Source organism: Cupressus sempervirens, chromosome 3 (genome assembly GCF_028749045.1).
Source record: "Cupressus sempervirens isolate cs-2001-9-10 chromosome 3, ASM2874904v1, whole genome shotgun sequence".
Lineage (NCBI taxonomy): Eukaryota > Viridiplantae > Streptophyta > Pinopsida > Cupressales > Cupressaceae > Cupressus > Cupressus sempervirens.
In genome coordinates this window covers 541,996,487-542,018,168 of record NC_143120.1, presented here as the reverse complement: position 1 = coordinate 542,018,168, position 21,682 = coordinate 541,996,487, and the positions used below count along the sequence as shown (strand labels likewise).

Here is a 21,682-nt window from a genome sequence, read left to right as displayed (position 1 = left end):
GGTTTATAGTTAACATGAAAGATAATGTAATGCACGGGTTTGTAGAAAATGGTGGAACGCGAATACGTGCTAGTGAAGATGGAGCATGATTAAATGCAGATTTTTGTGACAGTTTGATTTTGTTGGTTCATGTGAAGGGAAAAAGTATGGGTTTTATGAAGTGAAGTGGAGTGGTAAAATAGAGAATGGAACCGATCTTTATCAATATTTGATAATAACCAAAAGGTGGTGACATTCCTTGTTCCCTCTTGAGCGTGGGTTGGAGTTGTGTGACAGGCAAGGAGGTGAACTCATATCAGCATGCACACGCACACTTGTGTAGTGGCGAGGACCGATGGTGATATGGGAGACCATTCCTAAAACAATAGTTGAAGATTAGTGTAAGTTGCTCTTGGTCTTTGCAGTGAGAAAAGGTGGTGGGAACGAATTAGAACCAGTTGCGAGGAGGTGAGTATAATCACAACCATGGCACACAATACGTACTGAAGGTAAGACATCCATGGGTGACTTTGATTCAGCAATCAATCATGGAGTAATATGTTAGTAGATGCCATTGTATTTAGGGGATATTATTGTTTATTGGATTATCGAAGGGTTTTGAGCCTCGGTTCAATATTTTTGGAGAAAGATAATAACAATATGCAGATTTGTGGAATGCCATCAATGCTCTCTACATCAAAAAGTAGATGCTAGTTGTATACTTAGCACAAGTCAACAAGGATTTCCAATCCGATCATTGGCTGTCCTCTTGTTGCAAGGGTCAATCTATGGCTTTGATTGGTAGGATGGCTTTTCATTATTTGTTGCTGGAAGTCGATTGCCTGTTCACCAATATTGCTCATCTCTTGTAGCATAAGAAAATTCCAATTTAAGCCTTGTCTTTTCTCTTTCAGAAGTCTGATTTATAAGAAGGAATTGAGGGAGGGTGTTCAACCTAAAAGCACTGATTCATTATTAAATCTGCCAAGTTACATTCTTTGTTTTCAAATTGAAAGTGCATACATATACGCATGCATGCATGTTGCAAAGCTGCTTCTCTCTTGTATCAATGATAGCTTCCAGTTCCAAAATCAACTTCCCTTTAGCATCAACTCTTGTTAGCTCTATCGAAGGAGTAACTTGCTGTCCAAGAGGCTTCTCAAGGCATCGCACATGAAAAACATTGTGAATCCAGTTGCCCTTTGGTAGTTCCATCTCATTTGTTACTTCACCTAGCTTCCTTTTGATCTTGTAGGCTTAAGCTTTTCTCTATCACATCCCTTGAGGGAAGATTGTCTATAGGGCTGTAATCCCAAGAAGCCCACTCTTTTCACCTCAAAAATTCTCTAATCAGTGGCAATCAACTCATCTTTTGCCGGTTTTTGGATTGCTATTTCTCTTTGAGTGCATTCACAATATCCAAGCTTTTTTGAACCAAATTTCTAACCCTAGGGACTCTACTATCCAAGAGAATCAATTCATGAATGAAATTGCATCATCACCATGGAATGCCTGGAAAGAAGCCATACCTATAAACATGTGATGAGTAGAATTGTAGCAATACCACCAATGTGGAGCCACTCAAACCATACTATTGCTGTGTTGTATTATAATTCCTCAAATACTCATCTATCCATTTGTTCATAATTTCTCTTTGTCATCTATTTGGAGGTGATAGCTAGTGGTAGGAGTCAATTTTGTCCTTGTTATGCGAAAAAAATCTTGCTTGAACAAGTTGATAAATCTGCTCTTGTCACTCACAGTGTTTCTTGGCAGCCCACCTAGTCTAAATTTCTCACGAAATAACAATTTAGTGATGTAGTGCAAGGCAAGAGAATCCCCAAAGGAGATGTCCAAACCCCTAGCAAATAACCACACAACATAAACACAACAACAAGCAACAATGACACAAGATCTGATACCAAATCACAACTCTTTATTCATAAAATAATTGATTACATGCAATATGTTTGGCTGTAAGGCCTTCCGGGTTAGGGCCAAATACAAACAACAATTACAATATCAGTTCTACAAGATCCCACAAGATCCAACTCACAATCCCAATCCCAACTAGTCTAGAACCACAACTGGATAAGAACACCGAGAAGAATCCGCACTTGTACCCTCAGGTCCACCAAGCAATCCTTTGGTTCTCAAGCCCCAACTACTAGCTCTTCAAAGTTCGCATCTAGCCTTCATCCTCTTCTCCAAGCTGGATGATAATGCCTAAAGACTCCACAAAACCCCCTACTTATACCCAACCAAGCCACAAGTCAGCCTAGTTCATTACAAATTAAATTAAATCCCTCACATTAAGTTTATGTTGAGCCACAAGTTAGCTACAACACAAATTAAATACCTAAAGTTGACTTACAGACAACTCGGCACCAGCAGGAACCAAGACCAAGCCGAGCATCAGCAAATTCCCAAGCATTGCCGAGCTCCTAGTGCATGCCGAGCACCATAGTGTATGTCGAGCTCCTAGAAGCAACAAAGTTCCTTCATCGACCGAGCTAACTTGGGCAACACTACCAACGAGCTCCCAGTGCAAACCAAGCTCCCAGTATCTATTGAGTGCCCCAAGCTTTGCCAAACATCTTCATTAACCGAGTCACTCGGTTAACACAACAGCCAAACCAACTAAGTATCGACCAAGTCACACTTCCTTCTTCGATTGAGTTCCCAAACTCCAAAGCCAAACCACACCATCCTGCAGGATTGCAAGCCAACAAGGGATGCTCCTGCATCATTTAGACACTTGTGGAACCTAAATTTGAAGAGGACATACAAATAGACATTCATAGTAAGTCTGTCCAAAATTACAAAGTTGCAATCCTTACCTTGTACTTTGGAAGACTTCTGATGAAATCCATGGAAATGTTCTCCCACTTCTATTTGGAATAGGTAACTGAAACAAACCAACTGGAAATGCAGGCTTGGCATTGTTTTGTTGACAAACAAAACGCTTGCTAAGATGCATTATTGAGCCCTTGCCATGAAAAATACCCTCTTACCGACTTATATGTCTTGGAGTACCCAAGGAACCAATCATGGCATATCATCAAACTTGTCTCCTTCATTCTTGATTATGGGACAAAATACAACCAGTTCTTGTAAAGAATGAGATCATCAACCACTTTTTACCTGTCATTTTTTAGCTGAAATATCAGTAGCAAATACATTTTCGGTATAAATCAACTAATATAGAATATTCTCAATCGGCAGATATATATCACATATCAAATGCAAATAAGGCTTCTTGGGTTGTGCATCAACCACCACATTAGTCTTTCCCTTAACATACTCAATTTCAATATCATGGCTTGTATGTTTACTTACTGTTTTTGCTGTCTATCATTCAAATCTCTCTGATTGAAGAAGAATTTGAAACTATTATGATACGTTTTCACCACCAACTTCCCACAAACCAAATATTGTTTGAACTTGGCTAGTGTACGTTTGATCACTAGCATCTTGTTGTTATAAATAGAGAAGCTCCTCGCTGGCTCTTTGAACTTCCTACTATAAAGTGCTAAGGGGTGTCCATTTGCATCAAAATTGTTCCAATACCCTCCCCTGAAGCATAACACTTCAAAATAAAAGGAAGTGAAAAAATTGGAATAACCAAAACATGACATGAACCCATTACCTTCTTGAGCTTGTCAAGAGTTCTCCATGCTGAAATACTCCAAGAGAAGCTTCCCTTGTTCATCAAATTTTGCAATGGGGCTGCAAGCTGTGAAAAACCTCCTAGGATAGCTGCAAAGTCCCACAAACCCTCTCAAATGTGAAAATTCGTAGGTCAAGGGAAATCGTTTATTATCTTGATCTTCTCCTCATCCAGGTGAACTAGTTGGGAACTAATTTTGTTTACCAAATAGTTAATGAAACTTACATTTCAGCGCTTCTGCATAGAATGTCAAGCACCTCATTCGTGTGCCTTAATTAATTAATGAAAACCAGTACAAGTTTCTTCAGTTGTAACACAACTGCCTAATTCATGTATAAGTAAACTATTGCAGATGCATTAGTCAACCCAAGTGGCATAACCAAGAACTCATCATTCTTGCAATGTCTATAATGACACCCAAATTTTTATTTGTGCACATTCTCACCTTTGACTCTTATTAACCATAGATCAATCTTGGATAAGTACAAAACACCACGAAGCTCATCTATGAGGTAGTGATTCTTTATTGTCTTCTTGCTGAGAGATCTATAATCAATGCACATTTTCGTAGTACCATACTTTTTCTTAACCAACACCATGGAAGAAGCAAATGGCCTTAGGCTAAATTGTATATGTCCCATGTCCAACAACTCCTTAATTGCCTTCTCAATCTGTGTCTCGTAGGCGACAGTAAGGTCTAGCAATGACTAATTTCACTCCTAACCTAATCATTTGCTGAAGACCCCTATCTGATGGAAAACCTAGAGGGAGTTTGCTGAATTCATTTCTTTTTAAATCCAAGATGGATTGGATGTCAACATGATAAGAGCTCACATCCTTGTATGGATGTATCTGAAACCAAACACTTTGTTGCCCAAGTTGCTTGGTCTCTACAAGAAGTCCTCTCCGTTTTCTTTGTTGGAACAATTCTATCTTTGCTGAAGTAGTATTGGGACCTCAATTGGGTAGACCTTGAAGAACCACATCCTTCGTTTAAATTTGAATTTAAGTTCCATGGTTTGATACTCTTGTGAGAACTCACCATGTGAGTGCAACCATTGGATGCCCAAAATCAAATTTGTCTAACCAATGCCACCCACAAAAATCATCTTGCATCTTATCCCTCCCCAGTGTCAGCCTAAGTTGCTAAATCCTTTTGTTGCATAGAATAGTACACTCATCGTCCATTTTAATACAAAATCTCTCAAATTTATCTATCACTCTACATTTTTGTAAGACTCCTTTAATTTGAAGGGGATGATACCTAGGTGCACCTTAAAGGATATCCTTAAAGCATATCAGGAGTGTTGCCTACATGATTTCATTCTCGATCCTATTTCTCAATCTCATCCACAACCTTTGGCTTAGATTCGTTTACCTCGAAATCCTCATTGGAAACTGCCTCTATACTTGTCCCTTTCCCAAGCATCTATCTCTTGGCTCCCGTGACTTTCTACAAGTAAAGCTTAGTTTTTCCCTTAGAAGTTCATTCTTGGATTCCTCAACCCTATTTGGTTTTAGAGGTAGTGCCTTAGGCTTCTTATGTTGCATTGGTGGTAGATTGTTGGAGTAGAAGTTTATTTGGTCACTGATCCTTCAAGTTCAAAGTTATCTTGACAACCTCTTGCAAAAAACTCCGATCAAATGCCTTGCCAAACCCTTAAGTGGTTTGGCTAGACCCTCTATGGATAGCACCACGATCCTTCTCTCTGTCACATTTGGAACTATCACTAATACCCTCCAAAGCTCTACCACAAAATGTTTAATTGGGTCTTCTTGCCTCAACTATGCCACCTCTTTGAAATGAATCTTTGGATCCTTCCTATCAAACCTGTCCATCAATCTCTAGCCATGTCTTTGAGTCACGATACCATGATACCACCATCCACAAGCCACACTGTCTACATGAAGGGTTTTCAACATGATTGCTTCCTCCTCATACATGGGGTTTAAAGAGAAATAAGTATCCTTGCTTTGAAACCATGCTCTAGTTGTACAATCATTTGATCCATCATAAGTAGGTACACTAATATTTTCCAAGTGCTATTGTATATCTCTCCGGGGCTAATCTTGATGGTACCTTTCTCTTCTCTTATGTTCATTCATTGTTTTCTTCTCGTAATACTTCATGAAGGACATGTCATGACGGAATGATGGTTTTGGAGCACTATACTTTGCATGATATCTTGCCATCTCATCTTCTAATCTTGATTGTACTTGTTCTTATTCAAATGAATCCTCATCCTCTTATTGCAAGAATTTGGCTTGGGATATCTTGGTTGGTGGGTTGACTAAGACTCCCTCACTGGTTGTGATGGAACCTTAAAATTTGCTGAATTTTGAAGTTCTAGAAACAATATTGAAAGGAGAATCTTTATGTATGTATGTGCAAATGCAAAATCATCAAAAGTTGTGTAAATCTTGAAGAGTTAGACGTTCATGTTCGTGTGGCTCATAGTTAAGACCTACAGGGGGCATGTTAGAAGAATGGTTTTCATATTGTTGTGGGATAAATCAAAATCATCTGATTACTCATACAGATCCGTGAAATATTGCACATTCAGCAGGAACTAAATCCTCACTAGCTATCTCTCTAGGAATCCGAAGCTTTCCATTCACAAAAGAAAACTTTCCCTGAGGTAATGGAGAAATGGGATCTGACCATGATAATGCACTAGGCTCAACTCCAGCTAGTGCCATCCTGTAAAGATGTTGGCTAGTTTGGATGATAAATCAGAGGACATCTATGTATATATATATGAAGCAAAAACAATAGGCCTTGAGTAAACGAGGTAGAGACAACAAAGTAAAAAGGGAAGAGATTGAAGATGTTTTGTGTGCCTGAGGAATCTATACAACTGTACACGGTAGATAGGTCAAAATGTTCTCTTTCAGTAGATACTGCCATGCCAGACAATTTCTGGACGATCACCTCCAACAACTTCAATGGATGTCGATGAGTTTCTCAATCCAAGAGAAGGGAGAGTCAAATTTCCACCACAGTTTCTGCTACAGTAAAGTTTGACAGAACAAAGAAATATATATGAAGTTGCAAATATTCAACGATAACCACGAATTAAATCAATGAAGTTTGAGAGGGAGAATAAATCAGATATCTCCATTAGCGAGTGAGGGGCAAGTTTAGATCATGTTCTTAGACCCTGTTTTGTCACCATCGAACAAGCAATTGATAAATGAAGAAAGCCATGTTGGACAAAGTAACTTGCCGCATGAGGAGACCATGATCACCGGCAAACACAAAAAGGAGAGATGGTGAGGAATGTTAAACAGCAAGCGTTGGAAATGAACCCGAGAACCATCCTGAAGATTTGAAGAGTCTTGAAGGACGTCGCAGGTGGTATCGATAATTATCTTATACGCCTGAACAAAGGAAACATACTGTTCGGGCATTTTGGAGTGTTATTTCTATTTCTGATAGCAAAGATATATGATTTTCCATCAATCACAAATAGAGAAGTTGTCCATATTAGAATGAGATAGTGTTAAACCATGGAGATTCATGACAAGAAGAAAATGTTGAACACCTCCAGACATCTCATTCACGTAGGGCACAACCAATAACCTTGGAGCACGTATTTACCTTGGAGCACGCATTTTCAGATAGATAAGTGAAGATGAAGTTGATGATTTCAGTTGCATATTTCAAACTAACATTGCGGTTGATCATTATTTCTATTTGTGGTAGTGAGCATTCACATCCTTCCTTACACAGACATTCGCAAGTGATGGAGTATCAAAGTTTCAAAAGTTTATTGCGTTGACAAAACCTTCCATGGCTTTGTATGTGCAATTCTAAAGCCCAAATAAAAGAAATAATGGTTAGCAATTATATAATAATATCACTTGAAAATACTTATAACCTTACCACCAATTAAAGACATCATGAAAACTAAGACAATATTGGTAAAATAAAAGAATGCGGTTAAGGAAAATATCAATTATTTAAGGAACATGATTAATATTAAAGGGAGTATGATTTATTTATCGAAGAGAAGTGACTGTTGAGTTTGAACAGTTACACTCTCTTATTATTGACACATAAATAAGAGAGACAACATTGAAACAAGACATTCGAAGAACATTCATACACTCTGAAAGAGCATTTTATATCTACTTGTATGGAGGAATAAGGAGCAACATTATGCCTTTGTAATATAAATTCTATTATTTTATTTTTATAATAAAATAAAATGTCTTTTGTTTATTTTTAATTGGCTTGGAGATTTAAACTGCATATGAATCGTTCTTTGTAATTATTTTTTGGAATCTGTATAGAATTTAAATGTCAGATGAGTGGACAAGGTCATTTAGCATTTAAATTCGATCGTCACAAATAGTGTGAAATATTAAATTGTTTCTGTATCTGTGGCCAGTTTGTCTCCCTACCAGAGGATTTATAGTTCAATCTGGACTAATTTAAGATTGTGTATATATTTGATCTGTCGCATCTTGATTATTTAATTGTTAGCAGTAAAGTGCGTAAAACATTATAAAGTTGTACATGAAAATTCACTGAAGGTTACTCTATTGCCCGAATGAGAAGAGGCACTGGTCTTTTCTATTATTGAAGTCAAAAAATCTATATATTCCTTCTACAAGCATCAGATTCATTATTAAAACCTTATACAAAGCATTCAATTCAAGCACTCAGCATCGAGTTTCATTTTGATCAAGTTCGAGGACTTTGCCAGTTGGAGAACTCCAAAGCTTAAATTCGCTTTAGAAAAGCTCTGAACCAAGTAATTAGGTTCGAGGAGAAGGTCTACCCGTTTAGGTGTAGCGGAGCCTGAAGTGTAGGGGAATCAAGGTGATTCCCGTTTGTTGGCCAGAATTGATTGCGGAATCCTATCGGAGAAGTGGCAAGCTCTTGGATTTCCAATCTGCGGTTTTGGGAACCAACAGGTTGAGCAATTTCTTTTTGCGACATTTATATTGGTTCTTTGAGCACTCCATTGTTCTTTCATTCCTCTCAAGTCCATGCTATCTTTTTCATAAAATCTCTCATGGTAGACTGAAATTCCCTGGCTAACTCCTTGTCCTAGTGATCTCCTAGATGTTTACTTCTTCACATTTGTCATTCATGGATTTTTCCTTTTTCTTTTCCCTTTGTTGTTGCCTGATTTCTTGATCATCTTTTTGCATGAGTTTGCATCACACAAATCCCACAGGTTGGTAGGAAAAGTAGCTCTGGTGCCATTGTAATATCCCTCAATGGGATCTAGATGAACACTCATTTCAGATTAATTTTTGAGTATATTTGAATCGGAAGTTATTTATCCATATAATTTGAAATTGATTATCATCATTGACATCGGGGTAACATACAAAAAATCTGGGTAAACACTTGGCTGATCATATATGGGTCTAGTTAACTGAAGTGCTTGATTGCTAGTTAGAATATTGCCTTTCTCTGTTAGGATGCAACCAGATTGGGTTGGTTAGTCAATTGTTCCTGTCATACCTTCAGTTTGTGCAGACTTTGCTGGTGATTACGCCTCTTGCACCATTCAATTATTGATACTGAGTTACCAGCTATGCTCACCCTGGTCAATGCCACTTTATAGATTGTTGTGTTGGAGTCTCCAATGATGCATAGGTATCAATCAAGTATACTCAGTAAAAAAGTAGATGTCAGTTGTATACCAAGTGCAAGGGCATAAGGATTTTAGGTTTGATCATTGATTGTCTTACTGGCGCAAGTATAAAATATACGAATTTCTTCACTAGGACACCTTCCCAGCAGGTGATATTTATTGTTGGAAATCAATTTCCCTTTCACAGGCACTGCCTATCTCTTGCAGCATATGAAAACTCCAATTTTGGCCTTATAAATCTCTTTTAGAAGTCTGATTAAGAAACTCAGGGCTGGTTTTTGTACCACCTCAGGTTAGCATCTAAGGGTTTTGGTCCTAAAATGCAGGTTCAAACTTAAATCTGCCAATTTCCTTCTTAGACTCCAAATTGAAAGTAAATCATATATATGTATGTGTGTATGTGTATGTATGGGTGGATGGATGTATAAATGGATGCATGGATTTATGTATGTATGTATTTGTAGTAACTCAACACAGGTCTGATCCAAATTTTCACTCTCTTTCCAATGCTTGAGATTATGTTTGTATCATGACCTTGAACATTTTTGCAGATTTATACAATGGGAGTAAAACTTGTAACCAAATGCAAGAAACAAGGACGAAAAGGAGACGAATTCTGAAACTAAAATCTGATTATGTTGACTACCGTATAACATTTTACATTTAGAAATACACGGATTATATCTATTTCTTCTGACCTCAGTCCATGATCAAAGCTAGTAATATATTTTGTTTTGAAGCAACAGTACAATCACCTCCAAGCATAGCCAAAAGTGTAGGCAATCAGCAGTAGCACCTTCATTATCCCAGAACTACTTATGCCACAATTAGCAGACCCTTTCACCTCTGTAGTAGCTGTTGAGAGAGTGGACAGTCACTAAGAACTACAACCCTCCAACCATCAACCAATGCCGGGATCCAGGGGCGATCAGGTCTGTGGTGCCTCCAAGCTATTTCCCAACTCTCCAAACATACAAGATTTAGGTAACAACAACCTTCAACACCTAATAGTCACCTTTCAGATTGAAACAATGCACATATAAGTCTATCATAGCAAACTGGGAGGTGTCTAATACAAGGGCAGATGTCACAACAGCCACAAGATCTTTCCTTTGTCTCTCTAAACTGAATAGCTCTTAAGGACAGCAATGAACTCCAAGACTCCTGAGATTTAATTGCTCTAATATATGCAGACCCTGATTACATAGGTCTGTAACAGCAAAAGACTACGTTACAGGTCTGCTTTTTACTGTTGGTGGCAGAGGACAGCACTATCAATCTTCACCATAACGAACCTTCAATACACTGCTCCAAATGTCTGAGAAAATTTGAAGCAGCAGATTTCCTTCTGTGTATGAAAAGTACTGTAGTATTACTCTTCATGTCAGTGTAGCAAGTACAAAATTACTGTAGCAGGGTACTGAATCACTCTAGCAAGGTACAAAATCACTTTAGCAGCTTGAAACAAGTCATAAATTCTTCAAAATCACAAACCCTGAAATTTGTCCCAAAGAGGCTTCACAAACCACTGGGAAACTCCAAGGGTTTTGTCCTCAGATTTTCTGCTAATGAAGCTAGAGCTCACGACTTCTTAGAGACAAAACAAACTAACCTAATCTATCAAATGACTTCCTCAAATCTCTTTTTATAAACCTCTCATGAAGTTTCAAAAGCCCTATGTAAATTTCTCATTTTTAATATTCATATTTACTCACAATTGGGAATAGTAATAAAGCGACCCTTTAATAAAAGTTTAATTAACTTAAAGTCACTATATGAATTAATTGAATATTCACCTTATATCTCCAATTATTGGTGCATATCTTCATAAAACATTTTATTAAATTATTTAAATTCTCATAACTCCGTAGGTGCTAAAATAAACTCACTTTATGAAAACACCTGAAAATTATTTTAACCCGCTTTGTGTTGTTGCATCTTAAAGTTAATTTAATATACTTCAATTATTGGCGTTAAACTTCATTTAGCTTTAACAACTTAACTTAAATCATTAAACCCTTGATAATTGCCAATATCAACTCATGGGAGTAATCCATCCACTTTCCCGACACAGGCATGATGCTGACTGACTGCCTCAGTGACCTGACTTAAATAATAAGTTTGAGCAAAACATCCAAATGACTTACTAAGAAATAGTGAGTGTGAATCAAAGTGTTTTGAATGATCTCTAGAAGGCACACCACAAATAAAGTAGGACACTGAGCTGAAGAATACTGTGAGAAGCACCAAAAGGTCAACTGAAGAGCCAAGAACACCCTCAAAATGGACCCTTAATCATCATGTTAACCTATGGGGACCAGTCATACACTGCCTCTAGAAAAAACTGATTCATTAAAAGGGGACATTACAGTTAGCATGTATGCATGCATGTAGTATGAATGTATGTATGGGTTGGGGTTGAGCTCCTAGCTCCCAAGCTTGGCATGACATATAATTTGAAATTTAAAATTTATTTTATTTATTGATTTATATATTATTATTTGTTTTTTTATATATATATATATATATTTTTTCTCAATTTTAAATATAGTCCCGATGTTGAGAAACACTTTTCTATGGGGCAAATAGGGCAGGAGTTACTAGAGATGTTTTTCTTATCTGAAATGCTAAATCATGAGGTGCATACAAACTAATTACCTTTTCCTAAGCTACTGATATAATATGTTCTTCATTTGAGATTATGGTGGATCATTAACTTGCAAGATTGGTGCCTAATGCATTAGGTTACAGGGTCACGATATATTAAGAAAAACAACATATTGAAATAACAAGAAATATGAGCTGTGCAAATATTTACAGTGCAGATATGATATCAAATAACTGAACATACTTAGTAATCCATCCCCAAAACTGCAAAAATCAATAAGGAAATTATTATTACAAGACTTGCAACAAATTAGAATGTTTCACATTCCTCATATACCTATTACAATCATGTTAGGACATGTGACAAGCAATAAGCATACAGTTCCCTTGAAGATCTACAAATTGGGTCATGGAGACATTTAGTTATGGAAAGCATTTACAATAGAACAACATCCTTTTGATGTGTACAATATGATGTTTTGGGTGATTGGACTTGCAAGTGTCGAAACCTTAGAAGCTCCTTCGACACTAGCAATCATGTGGAAAAACTAAATGACTAGCCTTTATTTTGGAAAATGGACTAGTATTTATAGTGTTTTGTTTGGTCATTGAACAAGTGGCAAGAATTGAATAAGAATTAGATGTCATTAATGTTCCATACCAAATAAGTTCAAATATCATGTTAAATCCATTAGGTATGAGGACCATTAGTATCTGAGCTCAACAACTGCATTTTATTTTGAACTTGGATTCACACTTTGACGTAAACAATGCTTTTTGGGTGGGAAAGACCGATTCAGTTGTTGCAAGACCAAATTTGGCATTAATTGTTCTTTTGGGAAGATTCAAAGAGTGCAAGGGAGCATTTTGAAGAAATGGAAAAGTCCAAGTAATCAAAGGCTAGAAAGGGAAATGTGGGATTTCCTTTGGAATGGGATATTTTAAATGATTCCAAAAAGCATCTTGATATATTTCAAAATGGGTGAAAAGAGTTGATGAAAGGCAAGGAAGAAAATGTTGGAAAAGAGGGGAATTGGAGGTTATGGATGTCCAGAGGTTTAGTAGGAATTTGGCTGGTAGAATAAGAGAAGATGTGAGAAAAACCTCTATCAATGGATGAAGTCGAGATAAATGTCCAAATACACTTAGAATGTCCACATGAGAGAAAAGATAGGAGATTTGTGGGACAAGAAAGGTGGTTAGGATAAAATCAACTGTCCTAATGGCCATTGGATTCCCGCAAATGTTGTGGGACGAATGGGGTGATAGATTTCGTGGACCTTGTAAGCGGAATTAGACATTGAATTTGATCTAAATGTTCAAATTTTCACTAAAAGTCAATAACTCTGCAGAAACAACAGAACATTAGATTTTGGTAACTTCGAACATATGACAAAGGTGTGAAGGATTCTTTGTCAATAACTGGAAAACTGGGCACCACGAGGTTGTTAGAGGTACCCCAATAACCTGCCAACATTCTGGCAATGGCAACAGTTAGGTAGGTGAATACTTCTATGTATCTGTCTAGTTTGTAGGCCTGATTAGGTAGGTGAATACTTCTATGTATCTGTCTAGTTTGTAGGCCTGATAGTTGACTGTCTTTGATGAATGGGAACTAGGTAGACTGCTATATTTTTGTTTGATTTGTTTTTCCTCTTTCTAAATGGCCTTATAGGCCATTGCAGTTGCAAGGATGGCAGGATTACAGTCCATTTTCTTGGGAACTCTGGGTGGGATTTTCCTGATGATAATTATGTGATATGGTATATTAAATTGAGATGGTTAGGTGGATTGGCGTCATATGCATGATGAACCAGGCAAAATGTGTAGTGGAATCATTGTAGAATGGTTGCAGATTTTGGTTTGTTTTTAGAATCTTATGGTGGCAGGTCTGCAGGGCTTATCCTCCATTTTTGTAGTGACAATGAAGATGAAAAAATATCATAAAATTGAAATTTAATGCAAAATGAATTTAATATGACAATAGTTGACTAAAATATGCAGTTGAATTCTACAGTTCCAGTGCAGTATTTTGTCTCTGAAATTTATCTTTATTGATGTTCGATTCAGGTTTTTATGGGCTGGGGAACTACTAGAATTTCTACATCTGGAATCAAAAAATAAAAAAGAAGTGAAAGTAATACGTCACAGACTCACATCCTTGCTTTGTCCTCGCAGAATGGGAGGAGATAGATGTGACTTTGGAAAAAAATATTTCTCCCTAGATGCCTTAACTTGTGGTAGATCCTTTTAGTTAATCAGATACTCAGTAATTTTTGTAGAATAAAAATCTTACAAGTTTGAAGAACACTGTTTATATTTGCATAACTGCGAGAACTGGAAAGACCCAAGGGTTCTCGCATCTTAAAAAGCACTATTCCTATAAATCTGGATTTTCCAGGGTTTGAACACAACCATTTGAGAACACATTACATCTCATATATTTACCAAATTTTATGTTAAGTGAAACTTATTAATGCAAAGCCTTGATGTTGTTCTCTACTGTTAGAAACTGCTCGAAACTGCCTTGAAACTTGTGTCAAGTACTGATTTTTTTGGGGTGATTTTGAACTTAGAAAAATGCAAAAAACTAAAGAAGAAAAAAAATAAGAAACTTCAAGTTTCTTACTTTTCTCTGTATAGTCTTTTCAATTTTTGTAACATCCGATTTTCCTGGGTCTAAATTAACATCTAACATACTCAAAGAATACAGTTACTACTTCATTTCATAGGAAGACAGTTATATTATTCATATTCATGTGAATAAGATTTACCGTTAAAAATCAGTTAGACAAAATTTCTTAACTAAAAACTTGAAATTATATCAAATGAATTTACTATAGAAATTGAAAACCACATATCTTGGAAAACTGAGATCGAAATCAAACTAAGGATGCTTCTGCAACCACCTGGGTTAGTCCACAAATACACTATACAATTTCACATGACGACTACCATCTAAAAACTGCTATGTCAAAAACAAATGATGATCACAATTAAATACCACTATTTTTAAAATTAGGGCATCACATACCACTGAAATCATTAGGGCATCGATTACCATTGGAGTCTTTTAGGGCTTTTGATACCGTTGTATCATTTAGGGTTCCAACTGACAATCAATTAGGGCTTTGGATTCCTTTCCTTCCGATTACTTTACTGTGACAATAACTCAAGATTAAAAAATATACTTATATTCTTTATTCATATAAGTGAAAGTAAAATAACGGTAATAATGAAATAACTCAATTTAATCTTACCTCTTATATAAGAGTGAAAATACCTGTTTTCCGATAAACAATTGAATGTATGACTTATCTTTGTCCGTTGCACGTCGGGCACTTAAGGAGAGGTGAAACATTGTCAGGGGCTTAACCACCCAACCTCGGACCAAATCTTATCCCCACACGATCTCTAAGACAAAGGCCCTCCCTACTGGAATAGATAGGGAACATCTTGCCATCCTCTGGGCTTCCTGGTATTCTAACATACAACTTGACAGCAGGAGATCTCAATTTACGCATGAGTTATTAATTAATTCATATTAAAAATGATAAACGTTGTTCTATCATAATTGGTATTGAATCATGTTATTGATGATTCCTTTCTCTCACCTCATCACCCATCTTCTTGACTACACAGCCGGGTGAGTCCCAGGTATTCAAAATTTTCAGAGTAGATGACTCTATCAATTATTCAAGAAGATTACATACATCCATCATTTCACATTCTGTGTTTACATAATTATATTCTTTTAAGATTTCAAATTTAAACTTTTAAATTAATTAAATTAATCATAACTGATTTCTCTTCAATTCCACCTCTTCACCATTTCATGGCATATTCGCCGATGAATCCTAGGTGTTAGAAGATCTATAGTATTTTGATCTTGTTCAAAAAAATTATGATAGCATGGGCATTAATGTTGATTCACACAATCAATTAGGTTTTCTACAAATACCTTTAAAATTCAAATATGATGTAAATCACATGGATACTCATTGAAGTTCTTCAATGATCTCTAAGTAATGTAGGGGACCAACAATAAGGAATTTATAAATGGATCTCAATCTAACAATGTATTGACGGCTATGGATGGATATTCAGTTCAGATTAACATTCACCTATAAAAGAGTCCACCAAAATCTTATATATTATTGACCACAAAATTATTGCAAGATTTAGAATAGATATTCCAGATTCGCAAGCAAATATCAATGGGAAATTAAAACGTGAGATTTCTGACCTCTAAGCAGAATACAATTAACCGCAACTTGTTTAAGAAGCTCCGACTTGGCAGAAGAAAAAGGTCCTATGATTTCTACCACATACCCTGCTTGTAATGGTACTCTCATCAAGTGAGGAATATGTCGTGAGTGCAACGCATGATTGCCAATTCACCAACACTCTTGCAAGCATTGTCTTTGCATTTTCACCGGCATTAATCCACTCACTTGCCCCACCAATATCTTCCATACTCCCCATTTTACACGCCAAATGCAGAATGGTTGTTGTTTTAAATTAGGAAGTTGCAACTTAGATAAACTTGTTCCCAGTTAAAGGATGAAATGGGGCTGTCAAAAATCATTTCCATTTGACATATAGGAGGAGAAATGCAATGGAGATTTTGAATGCAGAGAGGAGTAGTTATGGTTACGAAATTTTCTAAGAAGGAACTTCAGAATTAGAGATACAAAATTTGAGGGGAAAAACTTAAGAGCCGACTCCAAACTATATTGATTCTGTGTATGGGATTTATATCACATAAACGTAGAAAACAACCTGATAGTATAGAAGAAAGAAAAGATAAAAGATAAAAAATAGATTGTCTTCCTGCAAAATATGATCAAGAGACTCTATAATGAAAAGACAGAACTTGGCTCTTCAGCTTCCAATAGTTATAAAGAAAACCATTCGAATTCCCAAGATGACCATTCGGATTCCAATTATTAAATCGATTATGAAAAAAGAAAAGAATAAAAGAAAAAAAAAAGAAGTTGGAAAGAATTGGAAGATTATAATTTGAAATTTATAATAATTCAATTATTATTATAATGTACAACTAAACATCACTCATTTAAATTATTAAACGATAATGGTGCCAAATCATGTTTATATTTAAATGCACATTTATAAATATTTATTAAAATGATATGATGAAAGATAAATTAAAATCCTTGAGATACGTTTTATATTTTAACCCAATTATTTTAATTAAATTAATTATTTAAATAACTCATGCGGTTCCACAAATGTATCTTGTTTCAAATCGCTAGGTCCTCTACCTGTCTGCCCAGTGATGGTGATGCCTTGCCCAATTCTTTTATGACAATGCTTCCACCCCTTCGACATGCTTCTTGCAAGGAATTTCTCCGTAATTAAATTATAAATTATTTAATCATAAAAAATCATAACGGTTAACCTTCATCTTAATTCCATGAATTCGTGATTAACGACCAACTAACATGTCATCTTCACTTGAAATCATAATGACTATCTTACCATTTCACTAGATTATAACAAATTAAACTGCCCACTGACTTCATGCAAACCTCAATGGCTACATTTCAAGCTAGGTCAAAAATTGGGATGTAACAGTTTTATACAATCTTGTGCAAATTTTTTTGTAGGAATTGCACCATTAATACCAGACTAGAGAATCATAATTTTGCGTCCAAACTTCTTGATATGCCTTGGAATTTATACTATTTTTTTTTCCTTAACTAAAACTTTAGGGTTTTGATATCAATTGCAGGTCGTCGTTAAGAGTTTTAGTTTTGCACTTCACTTCCTTGCCTAAGTTTTGCATTATCTTCCCTAAATCCTTGCAAACCTACAACTCTGATACTATCAGAGAAGGAAAACAAAGATGAGAGAAAATCTCTGGGATTGAGAGAGTTATCGTGATCTTATTTTTCTTATGAGAAATAATAATGGTGAATACCTTGAATGCCTACCTAACTTTCAATTAGCAGGTTAATTAAACGCTCTCTTCATTTTTACCAACCTTTAAAAAGAGCTATGCTATATTTTATTAGGGCACTATTGTGTCCTATATCATGTTGCTTTATGATATGTCTAAATGACTTACATTTATGGCCACCATATTGAATATTATGTGACATGAGAAAACAATTTTTTGGTTCCTAAGAAAGCCGGTAGGTATATATTGTTGGGAATGGTTGCAATGCATAATTCTTTTTGTAATAATGGGAATATACATCAGAGTACTTCGCAAAATTAACAGTTGGAATTTCTGTACAGAGCAAGTACCAATTGGGAGGTGCTAAAGGAGTTAGAGAATGCTGTTAAAGTCTATCGAAAGTACAAGAAACTGCCTCCTCGTGTATGTAATTAGTAATCACTTTCTTTTGATGTTAAGTGTCCTATTTTATGAGAACTTTTCAGATAATAAGCTGTTAGATGTTTTTTATTTTCACTGGAACCTACAGTTCTGAATTGTTTTAGGTTAGTACTCATGAGTTAGGTTACTGGAGCCTTGGAAATTTATTACTTAACTATAAGATAAAGGACTTATATAATGAATTACGACGATCTAATGCTATTACTCCCTGATTAAATAAATGGAGGTGCCTCAAGGAACCTTTCAGCAAAATGGCAACAGTGTTATCATGTTTATTGAAATGCAAGAATTTCTTCAAGTGAGAGGTGCTTGGGTGGCTAGCAAGCATCATTTCTTTTTATCAAAGCATGGCCACAGGGTGGCTAGTCAGCCATCCTTTGACAATCGGCCATATTTTAGAAGTTTTAGTAGTAAGCATGCTTTGTGGATTTTCACTAAATTCAAATTTTCAGTTTCTAAATTTTCACAGAATTTCAACCTGATGACAGAAATCAGTTTTTTGGCCTCTACTAGTATGAACAATAATTGTAGCTGAACGTGTTTGAAGAAAATTCATCATAACAGTAGAAAAAACAAAATACTATCTCTTCTTCTGTTTCTTTCAATTTCTTCCTCATATTTATCACAGACTCAAATTTTGCCTTGAATTAGCAAGTTTCCAAAATGAGTGTAATTGGCAATTGTACATTCTCCAAAGTGCAATACTGAACAACTATTTTGAAGATACCTTCACTCTCTGCTCATTGAGATTCCAATGTACAGGGAATTGACTTATGTCACGTTTTGCTAAAAGAATTTATTTTGAAGCAAAAGTAAAAAAAGGAAGCCTAGTGGTGAATAAATTAATGGATTGTGGCCTTTTTCAGGTGGACGCATTTCCAATTTCAGTACAAAGCTTAGAATTTGTTTTGGCTTGTATGAAGCTGTAACAAGCTAAAATTTCATACTAATTTAATGAATTGGAAATATCTAAAAAATAGCATTTCTTTTCAAGGTAACACGAAGTACACTTATAACTACCTGTTTATGGATTATTGTTTCCTTTCCATTTATACATAAACAAGTAGAGAATAACTGAATTAACTGTTTTTAATCCACATAAAGAGAAACTAACCATATCATCAAACTATAATACTTCACTGAAAATGCAGAACACAAATATAAAGTAAAGTACCCCAATTTCAGATGTTTGCAATTAGACCTTGACCTTCAGTTGTGCAAGCCTTGGCTACCAGAGGAGAGGAGAAGCATTGCTATGAGCTTAACCTCCCAACTGCGGACCCTTAAGTATCCCCACACAATCTCTACTGAGAAAGGCCCTCCCTACCCTTGGGAATTAGGCTTGGGGCATCACTGTCCAACCACTGAGCATCCTAGTGTTAAAGCGTCAGCTAAACAACCAGCTAGGCTTAGGATACCTTCCATACACCTATCTGCCAACTGTTAACAACCCTGACCTCTAGTGATCACAGCAGCAAGCATGCCACTAACCTACCTTGGCCAAGGAGCTGTGAGGGTACTATGTACCCGATCACCCACCACTTGACTTGATTACAAGACTATACTAAGGGCTATCATGACCTGACACTAGTTTAAATATCTCAAATTATTACTTAAGTTACTGATGTTTCTTTTCTGTTATCATGCAGGAGTAAACCATAATGCAGTGATTTCCATTTCCCACCCTTCATTTCGACCATGCTTGTCTTCCTAGATGAATCAATGGGTGGAAGTATCAACATTTGTAATCACAACCATTATATCTGCCAACCTAGCCTTGGCATTATAAAAGATAATCTAAAATTTTAAGCATTTTTATTCACAACCATTGTATATGCCGATATGGCCGCATAATTATAGAAGAAAATCTGTATGCTTTGAAGCATTTATATTCATCGCCATTGTGTATGTCGATATGGCCTTGGCATTATAAAAGATATTTTGAATGTTTAAACATTTATATTCACAGCCATTGTATATGCCGATCTGGCCTTGGAATTATAGAAGAAAGTCTGTATGCTTTGAAGCATTTATATTCACTGCCATTGTATATGCCGATCTGGCCTTGGCATTATAAAAGAAAATATGATTTTAAAGAGAAACTATTGTTGATTTGCAAGGCACAGTTTTCTTATCTTAGGGAGTATATTTCAAATATCCCTGTATAAGTCGCATTCCTGTCTTCATGAATTTGGAAAGAGAATTCCTTAAATGAGAAATGTAATAGTTTTGGAGCATTCATACCATGTATGCATAAAGAGAGAATATTGGTTCACATCTTGATCGATTTAAATTAGCATTTCTAAAACTTTCAAAGCAGGCTTTGGCTATGACTCACTAAATCATCTGCAAAAAAGAACATAAGCCAAAACAGCGGTTATATTACAACCTGATTGAAGGTCGTCCTTGCTCAGGTTTGAGTGATTGTTGAGTAATGCTTGGAATGCCTAGTCATTGAGGGCTATGGAAGCAAAGGAGCTACAATCGGCTACTGTTGTTCTGATTAAGCATTGAAATATTGACAATAATCGGCTCAACATCTATAGGTGTGAAAAGAGCTCGTAGAGATAATTGTGAAGCAAGAATGAAAGAGAGTTAATTTTGCACGCAGTGGTATGGTTTCACTAAGGTAAGAATGTTATATCAAAATGAGCTTTTGTACTATAAACTTAGCCTTCTCGGCTGCATGCTCAGTTACGAGCAAGATTGCAAAGGTGGCAAGGAGTTACAAGATACAAGGCCATCGATTCAAAGTGGTAAAAAATATTAATGTGGCCATTGAAACAAAAATAATATAAGGCCAATGGAAAGAAATATGGAAATATAGCCACTCAAGATGAATAATGAACTATTGCCAAGGAATGATATAAACCCATTCTAATTACCTTAGAATAATATCGTACACCACCTATCTATACTTGTGTATGTACACATGTATATATGTATATTATAACGACATATTTAATGTATACGTCTTATATTATGTGGACGTATACATACGTCTTATTCTAATTCATGCATACATACATACATATGTGTGTGTGTGTGTATATATATATATATATGCAAGGATACGTAGAAAATATGATACTATTGTATTAAGGCATGGCAATATCACATGAAACTCTGAGATCATCAAATTTATAAGGTAACATATTTTAATTAAATGTTCAGTGATCAGGTAGCTCATGGAAGTCCCTAGTATACTCTTGCTTGCCTAGCCGTTTTACCCCTTGGCCTTGGTGGTTAGAATTTATACCTGTCGACTTATACATGAAGTGGTTTCCCTTGCCCAATTCCTTTCTTGGCAATGCTTCGCCCCCTTCGACGTGCCCCTGCAAGAAGAAATTCTCCACAATAATATCATATTCCTCAAATAATCATACTTGAACAAATTATTGATCATAAAACATCATAACGACTAACTACCATTTCACTTCTCATGAA

At 36.0% G+C, this 21,682-nt stretch overlaps 1 protein-coding gene across 2 annotated transcripts in view; it reads left to right on the top strand.

Moving 5' to 3' along the window:
• Positions 1–21,682, top strand: part of LOC149567560 (thioredoxin-like fold domain-containing protein MRL7, chloroplastic) — a 52,221-nt gene that overhangs the window by 7,787 nt on the left and 22,752 nt on the right. For both annotated transcript variants that reach the window (XM_089820776.1, XM_089820775.1), the window contains exon 2: positions 18,136–18,217. In XM_089820776.1, coding sequence (XP_089676902.1) covers positions 18,136–18,217 — 82 coding nt within the window. The remainder of the gene's footprint in view (positions 1–18,135; positions 18,218–21,682) is intronic.